This window comes from Convolutriloba macropyga, chromosome 15 (genome assembly GCF_964194025.1).
Source record: "Convolutriloba macropyga chromosome 15, txConMacr16.3, whole genome shotgun sequence".
NCBI classification, from domain to species: Eukaryota; Metazoa; Xenacoelomorpha; order Acoela; family Convolutidae; genus Convolutriloba; species Convolutriloba macropyga.
Window position 1 is genome coordinate 31,833,012 of NC_134482.1, and position 17,060 is coordinate 31,850,071.

The window sequence follows — 17,060 nt, forward strand, 5'->3', positions numbered from 1 at the left end:
CTCAAAATACTATTTTTACTGATTTGCATTATTTGATAACAGTCTGCTCAATATTCACTAAAGTTTCGTTTTATGCAAAGCTTGCTATCATAGAATGAACCGTAATAATTTCTTTGAAATCTTAAATGATTCCTTTGAACGCTAGTTTATTTTTTTCCACCGTTTTTAGGTTTAATTCAAAAAACCGAACGGGAAACCTTACAAAAGTTGACTCCAAAGACAACTGTAAATAATTAAATTGTGAGACTTTGGAGGGCTTGCATTTTTCAGTGGTTAAGATTTTCACCGTTTGTTTTAATAGCGGTACATTTTTTCCATCGCATAAGCAACGGAAAAAATTACCACTTAAAAGCGCTAATCTCACCGAAACTCAACGCGTATGTGACAACCTAAGTGGGAGTGAATTTGTTGTAAGCACAAACGAAGTATTAGAATTGTACGTGAGAAAATAGGGATGTAGAAAAGAGGGCAGAGGTTCGAACCCGAGTGAGGGAAACAATTTTTGGAAAAAATTCCATGGAACATTTTTATTTAAAAAACTCATCTCATTTTTTACAAAAATTTAACTCTTTAACCACTTTCACCGCTGAAAGTTGTGGGCGCTTTGAGGTGGAAATACTTATTTTCAGCGCCTGCAACCGAAACGTTTCTCTGAATACACTCTTAAACTCACTCGTGTGAGATCACATGAAAAATCGTGTGTCGGCACGCGATTTTTCGGGAAAAAAGTGACACACGATAAAACTGGCTTTTACATAATTTTTCATGTAAATTTACATGAATTTCTCGGGTTGGGCATCACGATTTTTCGTGTGATTTACACGATTTTCCATGTGAATTTTCATGTAAAATCACACGAATTTTTGTTTGTTTGCACACGAAATTTGTGTTGTTTCACATGAGTTTTAATGTGATTACCACATGAGAATTTGTGTGATTTTAAATGAAATTTCATGTGATTTCTCATGTAGAAACACACAACATCTCATGTGTTAATCACACGAAAACTCATGTGAAACAGCACAAAATTCGTGTGCAAAAAAACAAAAATTCGTGTGCTTTTACATGAAAATTCACATGAAAAATCGTGTAAATCACACGAAAAGTCAACCCGAGAATGCCCAACCCGAGAAATTCATGTAAATTTACATGAAAAATCATGTAAAAGCCAGATTTATCGTGTGTCACTTTTTTCCCGAAAAATCGCGTGCCTACACACGATTTTTCATGTGATCTCACACTAAAATTCATGTGCGCAGAAAATAGCATAATCTAGCTCCTAAGCAGCCCTCATGCTGATTTCTTACAGTAAATTCTATAGAAAGAAACGAACAAACTGCGCTCTCGGAGAAATCGTTCCGAAAAGGAAACATTTTTTCAATTTTAATTAAAACAATGGTTTAAAAGAAAACAATTTTTCAAGTTTCAATTAAACAATGAAGTAACATTTCTAGTTTTTGTTTTATTAGTTTACTGTGAGACGTCTTTCGGGGAGACAGCCTATTTCATTTTTGACGGAATTCAATCACGGTTCCTGGAACTGGGAGGTCGAACCATCATCCGTTTCCAGAAGAGCAAACTATTATGAGACAGAAAAGGTTGCGTCAAAATCAAGGCTCAAATATTTCAGATACAATGACACATCATATTCCAATACAAATCATCTTGTTATATTTGCAACTCTTCCACTGAAACACTGCAAATGATTCGAACTACCGATATGATCTATGGTCCACAATCAATAGAATTTGCCATGAGAGTTTGATAGAAAAATTTGGTCAAATTTATGGCCCAATAAAAATGGAATTAAGGTAATGCTGATCAATGATTCAGACAAGAATTGGAAGCCATCAGAAAAGAATTTCAGGCATTCTGCTCACCAAAAAATTTCAATATCAATGGAAAATTGGTCAAAATAATGGCCCAATTTTTCACGTTCATTGACTTTTTGTGATACGCCATTCTCCCAGGAATTAGTTGTATTGGAAACCGAAAAAAATGGGAACAGAAAAAAATAAGTTATGGCCCAATTATCGATATATTTTGTGTTTTCTGTAAATCATTCGTTTAAGTATAGAAGGTGTTTTCTGAAAAGGAAATTAGAAAAATCGTTTTGGTCAATTTTATGGCCGTTTACTTTGAAAAATTTTCTTGCATTAACCTACACAGGAGATAGATAATCACAAAAGATTTTTGAAGATTAAAAAATTCATTGTGCTCAGTTCTTGAAAAACAAACATAGCGTTGGATAATACCCTATAAGGCGACTACTCATCTCTTGGAGTATCAGTTTAAAACGAATCGCCGAAAAACTTGTTCAATTGCGCAAAACACCACTCAGCCATAAAATTTGAGAAAATATTTTGTTTTTCTGCATTCATAATTTAATAAGTGTTCTAAAGAATATTTTCAGGAATTTGACTAGCCATTCAAGCAAAGAGCGTCTTAACAGCAACACATTAAGCCAATAATCACTTGTTCATGTCAAAATATGAATGAGAAAATCGAAAAAGTGCAAAACATTAAATTCCTTTCTCAATGTGGTAAAACAAGTTTTTTCCTCTGCAAATGCAGATTTTGCTTGGATATCTGTTGCAAATAATCTTTTTTACCTGATTTTTTCTTCTTTGAAGGCTGTAAATCAAATTAAAGATCAAAATAAATTGAAATAAAACATTAGTCCTGAAACAATCAACGTTTTCAACAGCTTTCAACAAAATTGCTAATTGCTTTCACGAAGTATATATGCATTTATTGTCATTTCAAGACGAATAATTGTTCGAGTTCCCTTTACCTCGAGATAAGAAGGACACTGAGTGAGCCTGAATAGATAAAGCAAAGGGCACGCGAAAGGAGCGTCCAAAAATCTAGAAAAGGAACGAACGATTTAAAAAGCATGCCTAAATAAAAAAAAATCTGAAGAGTGCAATTTAAAAACTCTATGAGGAAAAGAGCAATTAATACATTCTGATCGCTGTTTACTCCTCTCATTCAAATCAAATATTACGTTTAGCTAGGCCCTAGGTCAAATAATTGCAATTAGCGAGAGCAGGGGACAAATGACTTTTTCGAAGAGGGGACAATGAATGTAATCAAAAGGGAACAAAAACATTTTTCGAAGAGTTAATGAATGTAATCGCCTGGTACTAAAGTAACAACTCTACAGTTCTCCTTGATAAATTAATTTCGTGTTTTGTCATTGAAATGGATGTGCCCTGTGATTGTGTTTTGCTAATTGTAATTCCGAAAACATGTATTAGTTGATTTTATACCGAAAAGGGTCTTTGATCCATTTTACCCTCTTTTGTTTAAAAACTATCACACTTCTTTATGTTTTGATGTTTTTATCCGTTAGAAATTGGGTTTGAGTGATATAAAAAACATCCTTAGGGATTTGATTTGTATTTTTATTGATAAATGACCTACTGTAGCGGATTCGAGAGTCCGAGGACAAAAAGGCTCGCTTAAATAATAAAAATCTTGAAGAAAGCAATTTAAAAACATAATGTTGAGGAAAAGAGCAATTACAACTTTCTGATCGCTGTTTTCTCCTCTCGCTCAAATGAAATGTTGAATTTAGCAAGGCCATAGGTCAAATAACTGCCAATAGTGAGAGAAGGGGACAAACGACTACAAAATATTTTTCTAAGAAATAATAAAAGTAATCGCCTGATTTTAAAGTGACAATTCTACAATTCTACTTGATTATATAAGTTCGTATTTTGTCATTGAAATGAATGTGCCCTGTGATTAGTTTTCGCTAATTGTTAATCCGATATCAAGTATTAGTTGATTTCATACGGAAAAGCGTCTTTGATCCAATTAACACTGACTTGATTAAAGACTATCACCTTTCACATTTTTCTGATGTTTTGTGCCGCAATCAATAAAAAAATGGGTTGAAGTGATTTACAAAACATCGTCCGGGGATTTGAATTGTCTGGGGATTTGTATTGTTTCAATACAGTTCAAAGCTTCAAGGTGTCAACGGTGTCAACCGCTGGTGTCAACCGTTTCTGAGGCTAAAATCGAGGGCAAGTCTACTGGCCAATTTCTCTGAAAGGGCTGAACAAAAATGAACCTCCTTAAAACAGTTTGTAGCACCGCTTGAGATACGCATCATATTAAAAAATGAGCCCGATCGGTGAACTCTAGAAGAAGTTATAGCAAAAAATAGGTACCCTGCCAACTGACCAAAAAAGCGAGGTGACCTGACCTCAGAGCCAAATTTGACGATCTCAGTTTCGTGAAATGCTATAACAAATATATATGGTGATACTCCCCACTAACTGAGGATTCTAAAACACTAACATTTGTTGGGTAAATCGCGTGCTTTGTTGTACCGAAATTTGGGTCATCCCTTATAGCCCAAAAACTCAACTTTTTTCAAATTTAAACGTTAATAACTTTTTGATTTGGACAATTTGAGAAACCAACTAAGCAGTGCAAGCAAGAAAGTTTCAGTATCAACAAAATGCGACTAGTCCCGTTTAATTTAGTTCAGTACTTTAAAAGATATTAACAAAATACCATTCCATAGTCCATTTTTTGGGTTATCACCGAAGCCCAAAATCTCCGTAACCGACGCAAAACAACATGAAACAGCGTTCCCGGCGTATTTGTGGGTGTAATTCCGGTCAAATTCGGTTTTCTAGGTCACGGCAAACCTTCATGGTGAGGTGGGCAAAAATTTCCCACCTCACCATGAAGGTTATGAAGTTATGTGTTTTTTGACATAAAACAACATCCACAGAATTTTTATGAAATCGCGAAAAAAGATAAATTGTTGAAATAACCCCAATATTTGACAAAATTAGCTTCAACTGCCTAAATCGTCTCTAGAAAACACAAAACGCACGCCGAAAAACTTGTTCACTTGCGCAAAACATAACTCAGCAATAAAATTTGGGAAAAGATTTTACTTTTCTGCATTCATCATTAAATAGGTGTTCTAAAGAATATTTTCAGGAATATGACTAGCCATTCCAGAAAAGAACGTCTTAACAGCAACAGATTAAGCCAATAATCACTCGTTTTGGTCAAATATTGAATGAGAAATTCGAAAATGACCAAAAATGACCCAAAATTTTCTCAACATTTGGACATGAATAAGTTTTTGCGGTTATTGACTCAGGAAGACAGCGTTAAATCTGGTACAGTAGTTTTTGAGAAATCAGCAAACCACTTAAATGTACCCCATTTTTTCGCTATAAGCAAAGCCAGAGTTCTTGATAAAAAACGCGCAAAACGGCCTGAAACATCACTTGCCGAGTGTTTCTGGACGAATGTTTAGTCCATTACCGAGTGAAACAAACTAGGGTCAAAACTTAAGGATAAAAACAGTTTTTATGAGAGGATCTTTTAGGTGGCCCACTTTACCCCACTTTTTGCGACTCATTGTTTTTTCTCTACAACTATGCCTTGAAAAAGGTTTAAAAGATGACTAAATCAACAGTGACAACTCGTTATGATTCACAGCTAAAGAGTCAGCCGTTTTAAGTCATCTTAGAGTACCAGTTGCTGATATGGCTATTTCGGCTTTTCAGTCTGGATTTTAGTTCAATATGTTTTAGCAGGTTCTCCGTAAAAACTCTATCAAAAAATGGTCAAAAAAAATTTTATTCAATTCATCCGTACGTTTGAGTAGTTTCATTTAGGAACAGCAATTCAAAACACTAGAAGAACTTTTTCCTTGCTATTGCAGTTATGAAACCCCAGAATAAATACTATATACAAAACAGATCGAAGTGATTTCTCTTTATCAAATAAAAACTTCAGATCGTGCTCACGTCAGAGTTATTCATAATTATGAGGCTCAAAGGCCATTAACAGCTAATATTCAGCTTGACTGACAAAGTACAGTCAACAAATAAAGATAAAAACAGTTTTTGCGGGAGAATCTTTTAGGTGGCCCACTGCACCCCACTTTTTGCGATTCATTTTGTTTTCTCTACAACTATGCCTTGAAAAAGGGTTAAAAGATGACTAAATCAACAGTGGCAACTCGTTATGATTTGCAGCTAAAGAGTCAGCCGTTATAAGTCATCTTAGAGCACCGTTTGCTGATGTGGCTATTTCGGCTTTTCAGTCTGGGTTGTAGTTCAATATATTTTCGCAGGTTCTCCGTAAAAAATCTATCGAAAACATGTCAAAGAAAGATTTCATTCAATTCATCCGTACTTTTGCTTAATTTCACTCAAGAACAGCAGGTCAAAACGCTAGAAGAACTTTTTCCTTGCTTTTGCAGTTATGAAACCCAAGAATAAATACTATAGACAAAACAGAACTAAGTGATTTCTCTTTATCAAATAAAAACCTCAGCTCGTGGCTCCGGTCAGAGTTATTCATATATAAAAGACTCAAAGGTCGTTAACTGCTAATATTCAATTTGACTGACCAACTACAGTCAACACATAAGGATAAGAACAGTTTTTGTGAGAGGATCTTTTAGGTGGCCCACTTTACACCACTTTTTGCGATTCCTTGTGTTTTCTCTACAACTAGGCCTTGAAAAAGGGTTAAAAGATGACCAAATCAACAATGATAGCTCGTTATGGATTATGGCAAAAGAATTAGCCGTTGAGAGTCGTCTTAGCGCACCAGTTGGTGATATGGCTATTCCGGCTTTTCAGTCTGGGTTGTAGTTCAATATGTTTTCACAGGTTCTCCGTAAAAAATCTATCGAAAACATGTCAGAGAAAGATTTCATTCAATTCATCCGTACTTTTGCTTAATTTCACTTAAGAACAGCAAGTCAAAACGCTAGAAGAACTTTTTCCTTGCTTTTGCAGTTATGAAACCCAAGAATAAATACTATAAACAAAACAGAATTAAGTGATTTCTCTTTATCAAATAAAAACCTCAGCTCGTGGCTCCGGTCAGAGTTATTCATAAAAAAAGACTCAAAGGTCATTAGCTGCTAATATTCAACTTGAGTGACCAATTACAGTCAACAAATAAGGATAAGAACAGTTTTTGTGAGAGGATCTTTTAAATGGCCCACTTTACCCCACTTTTTGCGATTCCTTGTGTTTTCTCTTCAACTAGGCCTTGAAAAAGGGTTAAAAGATGACCAAATCAACAATGGCAGCTCGTTATGGATCACGGCTAAAGAATTAGTCGTTGTGAGTCGTCTTAGCGCACCAGTTCCTGATATCGCTATTCTGGCTTTCAGCCTGCATTGTAATTCAATATGTTTTAGCAGGTTCTCCGTAAAAACTCTATCAAAAAATGTTTAAAAAAATTTTTTTATTCAATTCATCCGTACGTTTGCGTAGTTTTACTTAGGAACAGCAATTCAAAACGCTAGAAGAACTTTTTCCTTGCTTTTGCGGTTATTAAACCCAAGAATAAGTACTATATACAAAACAGAACGAAGTGATTTCTCTTTATCAAATAAAAACTTCAGGTCGTGGCTCCGGTCAGAGTTATTCGTAACTATAAAGCTCAAATGTCATTAACTGCTAATATTGAACTTGACTGACAAACTACAGTCAACACAAAAGGATAAGAACAGTTTTTGTGAAAGGATCTTTTAGGTGGCCCACTTTACCCCACTTTTTGCGATTCCTTGTGTTTTCTCTACAACTAGGCCTTGAAAAAGGGTTAAAAGATGATCAAATCAACAATGGCAGCTCGTTATGGATCACGGCTAAAAAATAAGCCGTTGAGAGTCGTCTTCGCGCACCAGTTGCTGATATAGCTAATCCGGCTTTTCAGTCTGGGTTGTAGTTCAATATGTTTTCACAGGTTCTCGGTAAAAAATCTATCGAAAACTTGTCAAAGAAAGATTTCATTCAATTCATCCGTACTTTTGCTTAATTTCACTTAAGAACAGCAATTCAAAAAGCTAGAAGAACTTTTTCCTTGCTTTTGCAGTTATGAAACCCAAGAATAAATACTATAGACAACACAGAACTAAGTGATTTCTCTTTATCAAATAAAAACCTCAGCTCGTGGCTCCGGCCCGAGTTATTCTTAAATAAAGGACTCAAAGGTCATTAACTGCTAATATTCAGCTTGACTGACCCACTACCGTCAACACATAAAGATAAGAACAGTTTTTGTGAGAGGATCTTTCAGGTGGCCCACTTTACCCCACTTTTTGCGATTCCTTGTGTTTTCTCTACAACTAGGCCTTGAAAAAGGGTTAAAAGATGACGAAATCAACAATGGCAGCTCGTTATGGATCACGGCTAAAGAATTAGCCGTTGTGAGTTGTCTTAGCGCACCAGTTGCTGATATGGCTATTCCGGCTTTCTGTCTGGATTGTAATTCAATATGTTTTAGCAGGTTGTCCGTAAAAACTCTTTCAAAAAATGGTCAAAAAAAAATTTTATTCAATTCATCCGTACGTTTGCGTATTTTCACTTAGGAACAGCAATTCAAAACACTAGAAGAACTTTTTCCTTGCTTTTGCAGTTATTAAACCCAAGAATAAGTACTATATAAAAAACAGAACGAAGTGATTTCTCTTTATCAAATAAAAACTTCAGGTCGTGGCTCCGGTCAGAGTTATTCACAAATATAAGGCTCAAAGGCCATTAACTGCTCATTTTGAGCTTGACTGACAACCTACAGTCAACAAATAAGGATAAAAACAGTTTTTGTGAGAGGATCTTTTAGGTGGCCCAATTTACCCAACTTTTTGCGATTCATTGTGTTTTCTCTGCAACAATGCCTTCAAAAAGGGTTAAAAGATGACCAAATCAACAATGGCAACTCGTTATAGGTCACGGCTATAGAAATTGTTGATGTGAGTCGTCTTAGCGTACCAGTTGCTGATATGGCTATTTCGGCTTTTCAGTCTGGATTGTAGTTCAATATGTTTTAGCAGGTTCTCCGTAAAAACTCTATCAAAAATTGTCAAAAAAAGATTAGATTCAATTCATACATACGTTTAAGAAATTTCACTTAGGAACAGCAAGTCAAAACGCAGGATGAATTTTTTCCTTGCTATTGCAGTTATGAAACCCAAGAATAAATACTATATACAAAACAGAACGAAGTGATTTCTCTTCATTAAGTAAAAACTTCAGGTCTTGGCTCCTGTCAGAGTTATTCATAAATATAAGACTCAAATGCCATTAACTGCTAATATTCAGCTTGACTGAGAAACTACAGTCAACACATAGGGATAAAAACAGTTTTTGTGAGAGGATCTTTTAGTTGGCCCACTTTACCACACTTTTTGCGATTCATTGTGTTTTCTCTACAACTAGGCCTTGAAAAAGGGTTAAAAGATGACCAAATCAACAATGGCAACTCGTTATGGTTAGCAGCTCAATTGTTAGCCGATGTAAGTCATCTTAGAGTACCAGTTGCTGATGTGGCTAATTCGTCTTTTCAGTCTGGATTGTAGTTCAATATGTTTTAGCAGGTTCTGTCTAAAAATTCTATTAAAAACTTGTCAAAAAAGATTTTATTCAATTCATCCGTAAATTTGTGTAAATTCACTTGGGAGAAGTAATTCAAAACGCTAGAAGAAATTTTTCCTTGTTTTTGCGGTTATGAAACTCAAAAATAAATACTATTGTCAAAACAGAACGAAGTGATTTCTCTTTATCAAATAAAAACTTCAGGTCGTGGCTCTGGTCAGAGTTATTCATAAATCTAAGGCTCAAAGGCCATTAACTGCTAATTTTGGGCTTGACTGACAACCTACAGTCAACACATAAAGATAAAAAAGTTTTTGTGAGAGCATGTTTTAGGTGGCGCACTTTACCCCATTTTTTTCAATTTAAAGTTTTATCTTTGGTTTTAATAACTGAAAAAAGCCCAAAATAGCATGAGAATACAATTGACAGAAAAATCTAGTGTTGTAAAAGAAATTAGGATGAGCAAAAGACCCACAGAGGTTGCAATTTTCAAGAAGAATTTTAAGCCTATAACTCTTGAGTGCGCTACATCTACTTTGAACACATTATCCATAAAATTCTTAATGGGGTCTTTTTTGGGGTTTTTTATCAAACACAGCATAAATTTTAAATCAATACAACTAATTTAACGTCCTTTGATCTTACCAGACTACTATCTTTTTAAATGACAAAGACAAAGAAAAAATGTACAAACCTTACAAAACACTTTCCTCGCAAACTTGTTAGATTCTCTTATATTCTCCAGCTATGAGTTTTTTGCGCAAACAAACACTCATTTTGATAAAACATGAGATTTTCTACAAATTGGATTTGACAGTCACTCAAAATCAGCGTTGGAAATAAATTTTTGGCGAGACAAATTTAGGTGGCCCATTTTACCCCATTTCTTTCATTTTAATGTTTTTTCTTTGGTTTTAATCACTGAAAAAAGCCCAAAATAGTATGTGACAGAACATTCTTGCGTTCTAAAAGAAATTGGGATGAGTAAAAGACCCAAAGAGGTTGCATTATTCAAGAAGCGTTTTGAACCTATAACTATTGAGTGCGCTACATCTACGTTGAACACATTATCCATTAAAATTTTTAAACTCTTTTTTTGGGCTCTTTTTGTTGGGTGTTTATCAAGCACGGCATAAATTTCCAATCCAGATAACTAACGTATAGTCCATTGAAATTACCAGGTTTTCTTTTTAAATGACAAGAACAAAGAAAAAAATGCACTTTACCCAAGTTCTTCAATTTAAAGTATTATCTTTGGTTTTAATCACTAATAGCACAATGTAGCATGAATTTATCATGGATAGACCAGTCGTCTGTTCTAAAGAAAATTAGGAGGAGGAAAAATCTAAATTTTTTTTATAAAAATTGCTTTTTTTCCTCCTTCATTTACTCACATGAAAAATCGTGTAAATTTTCATCACACGAAGAAAATTTTCTCGTGTGAAATCACACGAGACGCATTTTTCACACAAAAAATCGTGTGATTTTTCATCACACGAGAAAAAATCGTGTGATATTACACGAGAGAGTTTTAGAGTGTAACCTCGACACTGGATGGTATAAAGCATATGTATTTTAAAAACCCACAGGGTGTTGGGGTTTTAATAATTGGTACTAACCAGAAATTGTCAACTCAGGATCAGAATTGTTCACAGGGTCTCCGCTAACTATTTCCCCGAAATGGCCGGAAGTTGAGCTACCGCTCATGACGTCCAGGTCGGCTTAGCTAGTACAGGTTTTTTTTTAAAAAAAACTGCAGCAAACTTTATAGAGACCAAAGAACAATTATTAAACAATTGCTCCAGATCTGAAACAATCTGTAAATAATCTTCGCCAAGTTTGTGCAACTAGCATTGATTAATAAACAGAATACAGTAACGATGGTGTAAATAGATGCAGTGAAAAAATTATGTAACCTTTTTTGGATGCAAGTTTATTTAAAAAGTAACCATTGCAAAACATTTCAAATGTTTACAAATAATTAGTTCGACCAAATTGAACCATTTTACAGTTTTTGTATTTCTTATTTGTGCAAACTACTATAACAAATGGTAAAAAATGCCAGTGATTAGTTAGTTATCACAGCTATCAGTTTGTACTGTTGCAAAGAACAAGCATAAACTAAGCAAGAAATTTTACAAATACGTTCATTTTTATCTCATTACTAAATTTAATAAACAATACTGTCTATAGCACCAGGCACGAAAATTGATAGATTAATTTTTGGTGCATTTTAGATTTTCAGACGGTGCAAAAGTTCATATGAATTAATATACCATTTTTTTCGGACCTCAATGACAAAAATATTGGTCATCTGTTTAATAGAACGCCTCAGAACTTCATCATAACTCGAATACCACCTACATTATTAATTCTCGAGTCACATTTTTTGCAATAATCATTCACTAGCAGCACTCTGTTACAATATAATACTTTCTGTATTATTTTTTATAATTCAGCTGAGATTTATTGTAACGGCAAATAAATTATACACAGAGTCAAAGCGAAAAAGCCACATTTGCATGTTGATTGAAAGGCATTATGTAAAATGATGGACTCTAGCAGGTAAGGGCAAGTTTATTTTGGTCGTTTGAGAGAAATTTATTTGTTTTTGCAGACAGAAATATACTGCTAATCATTTAAACGTTTGTCCTTTTTGTTGTTTACATAAAATTGTTGAGCAGTCTAAAAATCTGCAGTGATATTTAGCTTCAAAAAGGATCTTTTCTGTTCCCGCAATTCTGAATAACCAAACTTTTTGAACCTTCAAATAACTATTTCTGGTCCTTAGATTCCCTATTTTAGTTATAAAAAACTTCCGGAATCGTTAGAGGATTGGATGGATTTTTGTCTCTGATTGTCAAAAAAAACTAGTGCCATAAACCTATTCCTGTAGTGTATAAGCTCAAATATTGTACACAGAAACTATTTTTTGCCTGATTACCTTTAAAGCAAGGTTTAATTATCGTGAACGCGTTCATTGCAAAAATTTGCTTCACCGATAAATTGTAAATGTCGCTTGTCCATAATTGTACATATAAGTGCATGAAATGCAAACAATATGCTGTAACATATATAAATTTTGGGCGCATCTGAACGTAGGGGAGCAATAAATGTGACTTCTCAGCCAAAATGTATAACTTTCAACGAACCTGATTGGCTGAAGAATTGAGAAACATTGTAACCTTATACGTTTAAGTAACCTAATTTGACATAGCCTAATTCTAGATGACATATTTTACCGTATCTGACCATGCCTCAACGGTTCGTGCGACTTAATACGGATCAATCACAACCAAACCTGCAATCAGTTTCCCCAAAAAATACACATTTTTCTCTCGTTTTTTCTCTCTAAAGCACATTTTCTCTCTAAAGCACATTTTCCGATAACACTCATATCCTGATTCAAAAAAATGGATAATATTTGAGTGAATTATGAGGGATTCAGCTAATCAGAAAACAGTGTGAAAATTTTCTCAATTCCGATTGGCCCGCAACAATTATTCCTTATAATTGTAAGTCTTTCATTTTCACTAGCGGCAGCAATAGAAGAAAAGATGCTCACTCAAAAATTTAAAAACTGTTGAAAAGAGTTTATTGCGAAGGAAACGCAACTATTTAATACGCTTTTTATAACAGATAAACTTCGCGATTTTTTGATTATTTAAAATAGCCTCGCTACGAGCAAAACTGTTTTAACATTCAGGGTGACGCAAGATGTCCTACGCTACCAACTTTTGCGAACACTGTCAATTATTAGATAGTATTAATGGGCAGCTGAAGTTGACCTTTGTTACCAGTTTGCCGTTTTTCCTCTCGCTTATGATATAAAAATAAATGCAAAAAACAATTAAGCTTTTAGCCCAAGCATATTGAATTACTGTTTTTGAAATCTGTTACTAATTAATACAATTCAAAAAATTTGAATTGTATTGAGGTGCTGTCTTTTTTTAAGATCTGTTCACATATTTTCATGATTTTTGAAGTCAAATTGGAGTAGTGATTTTTGTCACGCCGAAACAGGAAGTGGAGCAAAAAAGCGAGTGGTTTTGCGGCGTGAAACTTTTGCGCTCCAATTTTAAAGTAGAAAGAGAAAACGGTGATGGAACAAAAGTTCGCTTTCTCGCTAGTGGTTTTTTGTTCACATGCGGCATTTTCACTTGGATTTTTACTGTTTTTTTCGGTTTTTTTTGGATCAGTTTTTTTAAATGCTTCTACCAATCCATTCATAGTTCATTCTAGGTCTAGTTATTTGTTTGAACCAAATTTCCATTTCTCGCTGGTGGTTTTTTGTTCACATGAGGCATTTTGACATTGGTTTTCTGTTTTTGTTCTGATTTTATGGTACATTATGGTTTTTTTGGCTTTTTTAGATACCTCCTAGCCTATTTTGGCAAGAAAAGTTTTAATCAAAGCGAGTTTTGCCAGAAATAATGATGTATCACATTTCTTGACTAAGCCCACAGACTTTTTAGTGCGTCGTGCATTACCGTCGGAGTGAGAGATTTCAAAGTAGTTTGAAAACTTTTTTACCGATTTCATCGATGTCATATTGTTTATGCTTATTGCTTTGATAACGCTTTTGCGCATTGAAACCATCCATGTTGCTTCTCTTCATATTTGAAAAATTAAATAAATGCTTGAAAACAAGAAATTGCTACTGATGTAAAATTTTAAAATAATTTGACATAGGTGATATTACATACCCAAAAGACGCTTATTTACCGAAGCATTTCTCAAGCATTTAATCCTCTTCACAGAAGCAATTCTGAAGCAAAATAGAAATCTGTCCAAAACAAACCTCTGTTTTCAGGATTCTGAAGAAATTTAGCCAAACGTTAAAAAGCAGTTAGAAAATGTTCACCAGGAGTTCCGTTCTCAAAAACCTCTTGTAACATGTAATGCCAATTAAGCTTTTTTGAGTACACGAGATTAAGTTAAATTATATTTTCAGCAGGCTAAAATTAAAATTGGGTAAAAGCAGCATTCATAACATAACCATGAAATTTCTATTGCCATTGGCACGTTCTATTGAAATTTCTACTGTCATTGTAATTAATAGTTTTCTTGCAGTTCATGTAAACTTATTCTAGGTTAGAAAATTAGGTTAGAAAAATGGATTATTCCTCAATCTAAACGAATTTTCACAAAAAGCATTGCGCAGAATATCTTTGAAATGCTTTTAGGATTTGTTCGATTCATATAATTTAAGAAACCAGTTACTAATTTGCATTATTCCTGTAAAAAATAGCGTGCCATTATATATTATTGATAGCTTAATTCTCGAATTTGACACCAAATGTTTTGCAGAGAAATTTGTTGCATTGGGAGCAAAAGAAAAGAAACCCTGAAACCCGTTGGAAAAAACATTACCCGGGAAGCACTTAAAACAACCCAGAACATCATCTCATTTATTGACGAAATCAGTGAAAATGGCTGCAACGAAGTTCACCAATTGCTTATGGCGGTCAAAATTATTGAGACAAAACTCAACTCCTTGTCAGAAACCGGCTATGAAGAATCGTTTTTGGAGAAAACAATCGCAGAAATTGTGGAGACGTGTGACGATTTGTACCACAGTTTCAAGTTCATCAAGCGAGCGTCGAAACTAACGGGCGAACCGTTTGTGCTAAAGCAAAGTCACCTGGACGATATTGCAGATACTTTTCACGTTTTGAAAGAACTTTCGGACCGCATGCCCGGGTTTCAAACTGATGTCTTGACGAGCAACATTTCTGAGGAGCAAAAAAGAGTGTCAAAAATTGAAATCTCAGAACTGCTGAAAAACTTAGAGAAATTGGACTCATATGTTGGAAAATTAAACGAAGAAAACTCTTTCACTTCCACGTTGGAGTTGCCGGTGCCTTCAGTAATGCGGCAATCGAAATTGAACTATTTTCATGAACACATCGAAACAGCGCGTGAAACAATTATAGACTGCGTTGTCAAAATTTATCTTGAGAGAAATGATCACAATTTATCACGTCGCGAGTTGATCGAACAAATTATAGCACAAATTTCATCTGAACAAAGTTTGAAGGAAAATTGTTCGACAGATTTTCTGCTGCAAATTTTGGAGGCAACGCATGACTTTGGAAGTAATTCACGATGGGTTTCAATTTTGTACAATTTGCCTTTGAAAAAAGCGTGCAGGTCAAGAGGGGAGAGCGACCCAACGAGGGGGGAACGAAACTCGGTGAGGGAACATAACCGTGATATATCTCCGCATATTGGTTGATCGGGACTCACATTTCCTTTTAGGACTCTCTTTTTCAAAACAGCATCCACTTCTTTTCATTACCCCGCCCCAAAACAACCCCCTCCCTTGTCACCTTAAACAAACCCTTGGCTTGTATCAAACACGTGAAAAATTATTGATACATTCATTAAACGTTGATAGCTATTTATTATTCGGTATTTTTGGGTAAATCTGGATGATCAGGTTTTTTCTTCAGTTGCTAACTTTGTATTAACATATTTTTTTGGATGATTTTGACGTTTTTATGCCAAAAAAAGGTTTTTGCAGGATGTTGGACAAAATACTGGATGCTGCTTCGAACTAGAAAATGGATCAAGGAGAAGAAAAAATAACTTATTTGGAAACAGTTTTCTTTCATAGATGCTTTGTTAATACCATCTTTACAACTCAAGCTATTTTCGATTTAGTGCGAAAGCTTTGTATGCTCCTTTCATAATGACATCGCCTTAGCCAGCGATAGATTAGTGTTTGAAAACGCTCAGAAGAATACTTTTTACTTTAGATCTTTTGTTGTTAAAAATTCTATGATAAAATTGAATTATTAACAGTTTGTTTCCCTTTTTATTAACTTCGATCTTCGAAGAGATTCCACATACTAAGCATTGGGTGGTTAGAGGTTCAGTCACTAATGGAAACGCAGCATTCGAAAGCATTTCTTGGTGATCAATTCTTGATTATGCCGAAGAAATTTCGGGCTCAACTGCTTTTGCGTTATCTTATTTTTACCGACCGAAGACCGAAGTAGTTTCTGATCAGATCAAGTTTCATTGCGCGCGTTCAAATAGCGTGTTCCATTTACCGTTGGTAAAATCACTTGGTAAAAATTTGAGGCACAAATGTCTCGGTAATCGTCTGTCTCGGTAATCGTCTGTCTCGGGAATCGTTTGAGAAACAAATGTCTCGGCTCTGCCACGCTTTAAATGCACAAAATTTAAAGCACAAAACTATGACTACAGGCGTTTTCTGTTAAAAACACGAAAATCTGATCACAGGAGGCATTCGAGCGGAATAAAAGACTGATCTAAATTGTTAGAATCTTCAGAACCAAGTGCAACAAAATTTGTTCATTTCAGAACCAAGTTCAACTTTGTGCATTTAATTTAAGAAATTAGATTAGAATGAATTATGTTTGAATTTCCGAATGCTGTATTAAAGGTACAATCAGCATTTGAGAGACATTCAAATAGGTCGGAACCTGTCGAGCGATGTTTCAAGAACATTGAACAAAATGAAGCATGAACTGAAGAACTAATTGATTGAACCCCACGACAATTGTTTCCAAAGGAATTGGTTACCTTGTATGTAATTATCCCTAAATTTATTCAAAAAAGTTGGAAGTTCGGTCTCGGATAGCGTTAAAAAATTTCTAATATTTTGATGTCCAGTTTTGCAGAAGTATTGATTATCTTTCGCACTCGCGATAC

The 17,060-nt window shown here is 34.7% G+C and overlaps 2 protein-coding genes across 2 annotated transcripts in view; one reads left to right on the plus strand and one right to left on the minus strand.

Moving 5' to 3' along the window:
- Positions 1-11,440, minus strand: part of LOC142354319 (uncharacterized) — a 32,523-nt gene extending 21,083 nt beyond the window's left edge. Inside the window, exon 1 of the mRNA XM_075406587.1 lies at positions 10,997-11,440. Coding sequence (XP_075262702.1) covers positions 10,997-11,084 — 88 coding nt within the window. The 5' untranslated portion in view covers positions 11,085-11,440. The remainder of the gene's footprint in view (positions 1-10,996) is intronic.
- Positions 11,441-11,597: 157 nt separating this feature from the next.
- On the plus strand, positions 11,598-15,719 carry LOC142353983 (uncharacterized). Its single transcript, XM_075406225.1, has 2 exons — positions 11,598-11,942; positions 14,688-15,719. Exons 1-2 carry the CDS (start codon positions 11,926-11,928, stop codon positions 15,613-15,615), a joined length of 945 nt encoding a protein of 314 aa, XP_075262340.1. The 5' UTR covers positions 11,598-11,925; the 3' UTR covers positions 15,616-15,719.
- The last annotated feature ends 1,341 nt before the right edge of the window (positions 15,720-17,060 follow it).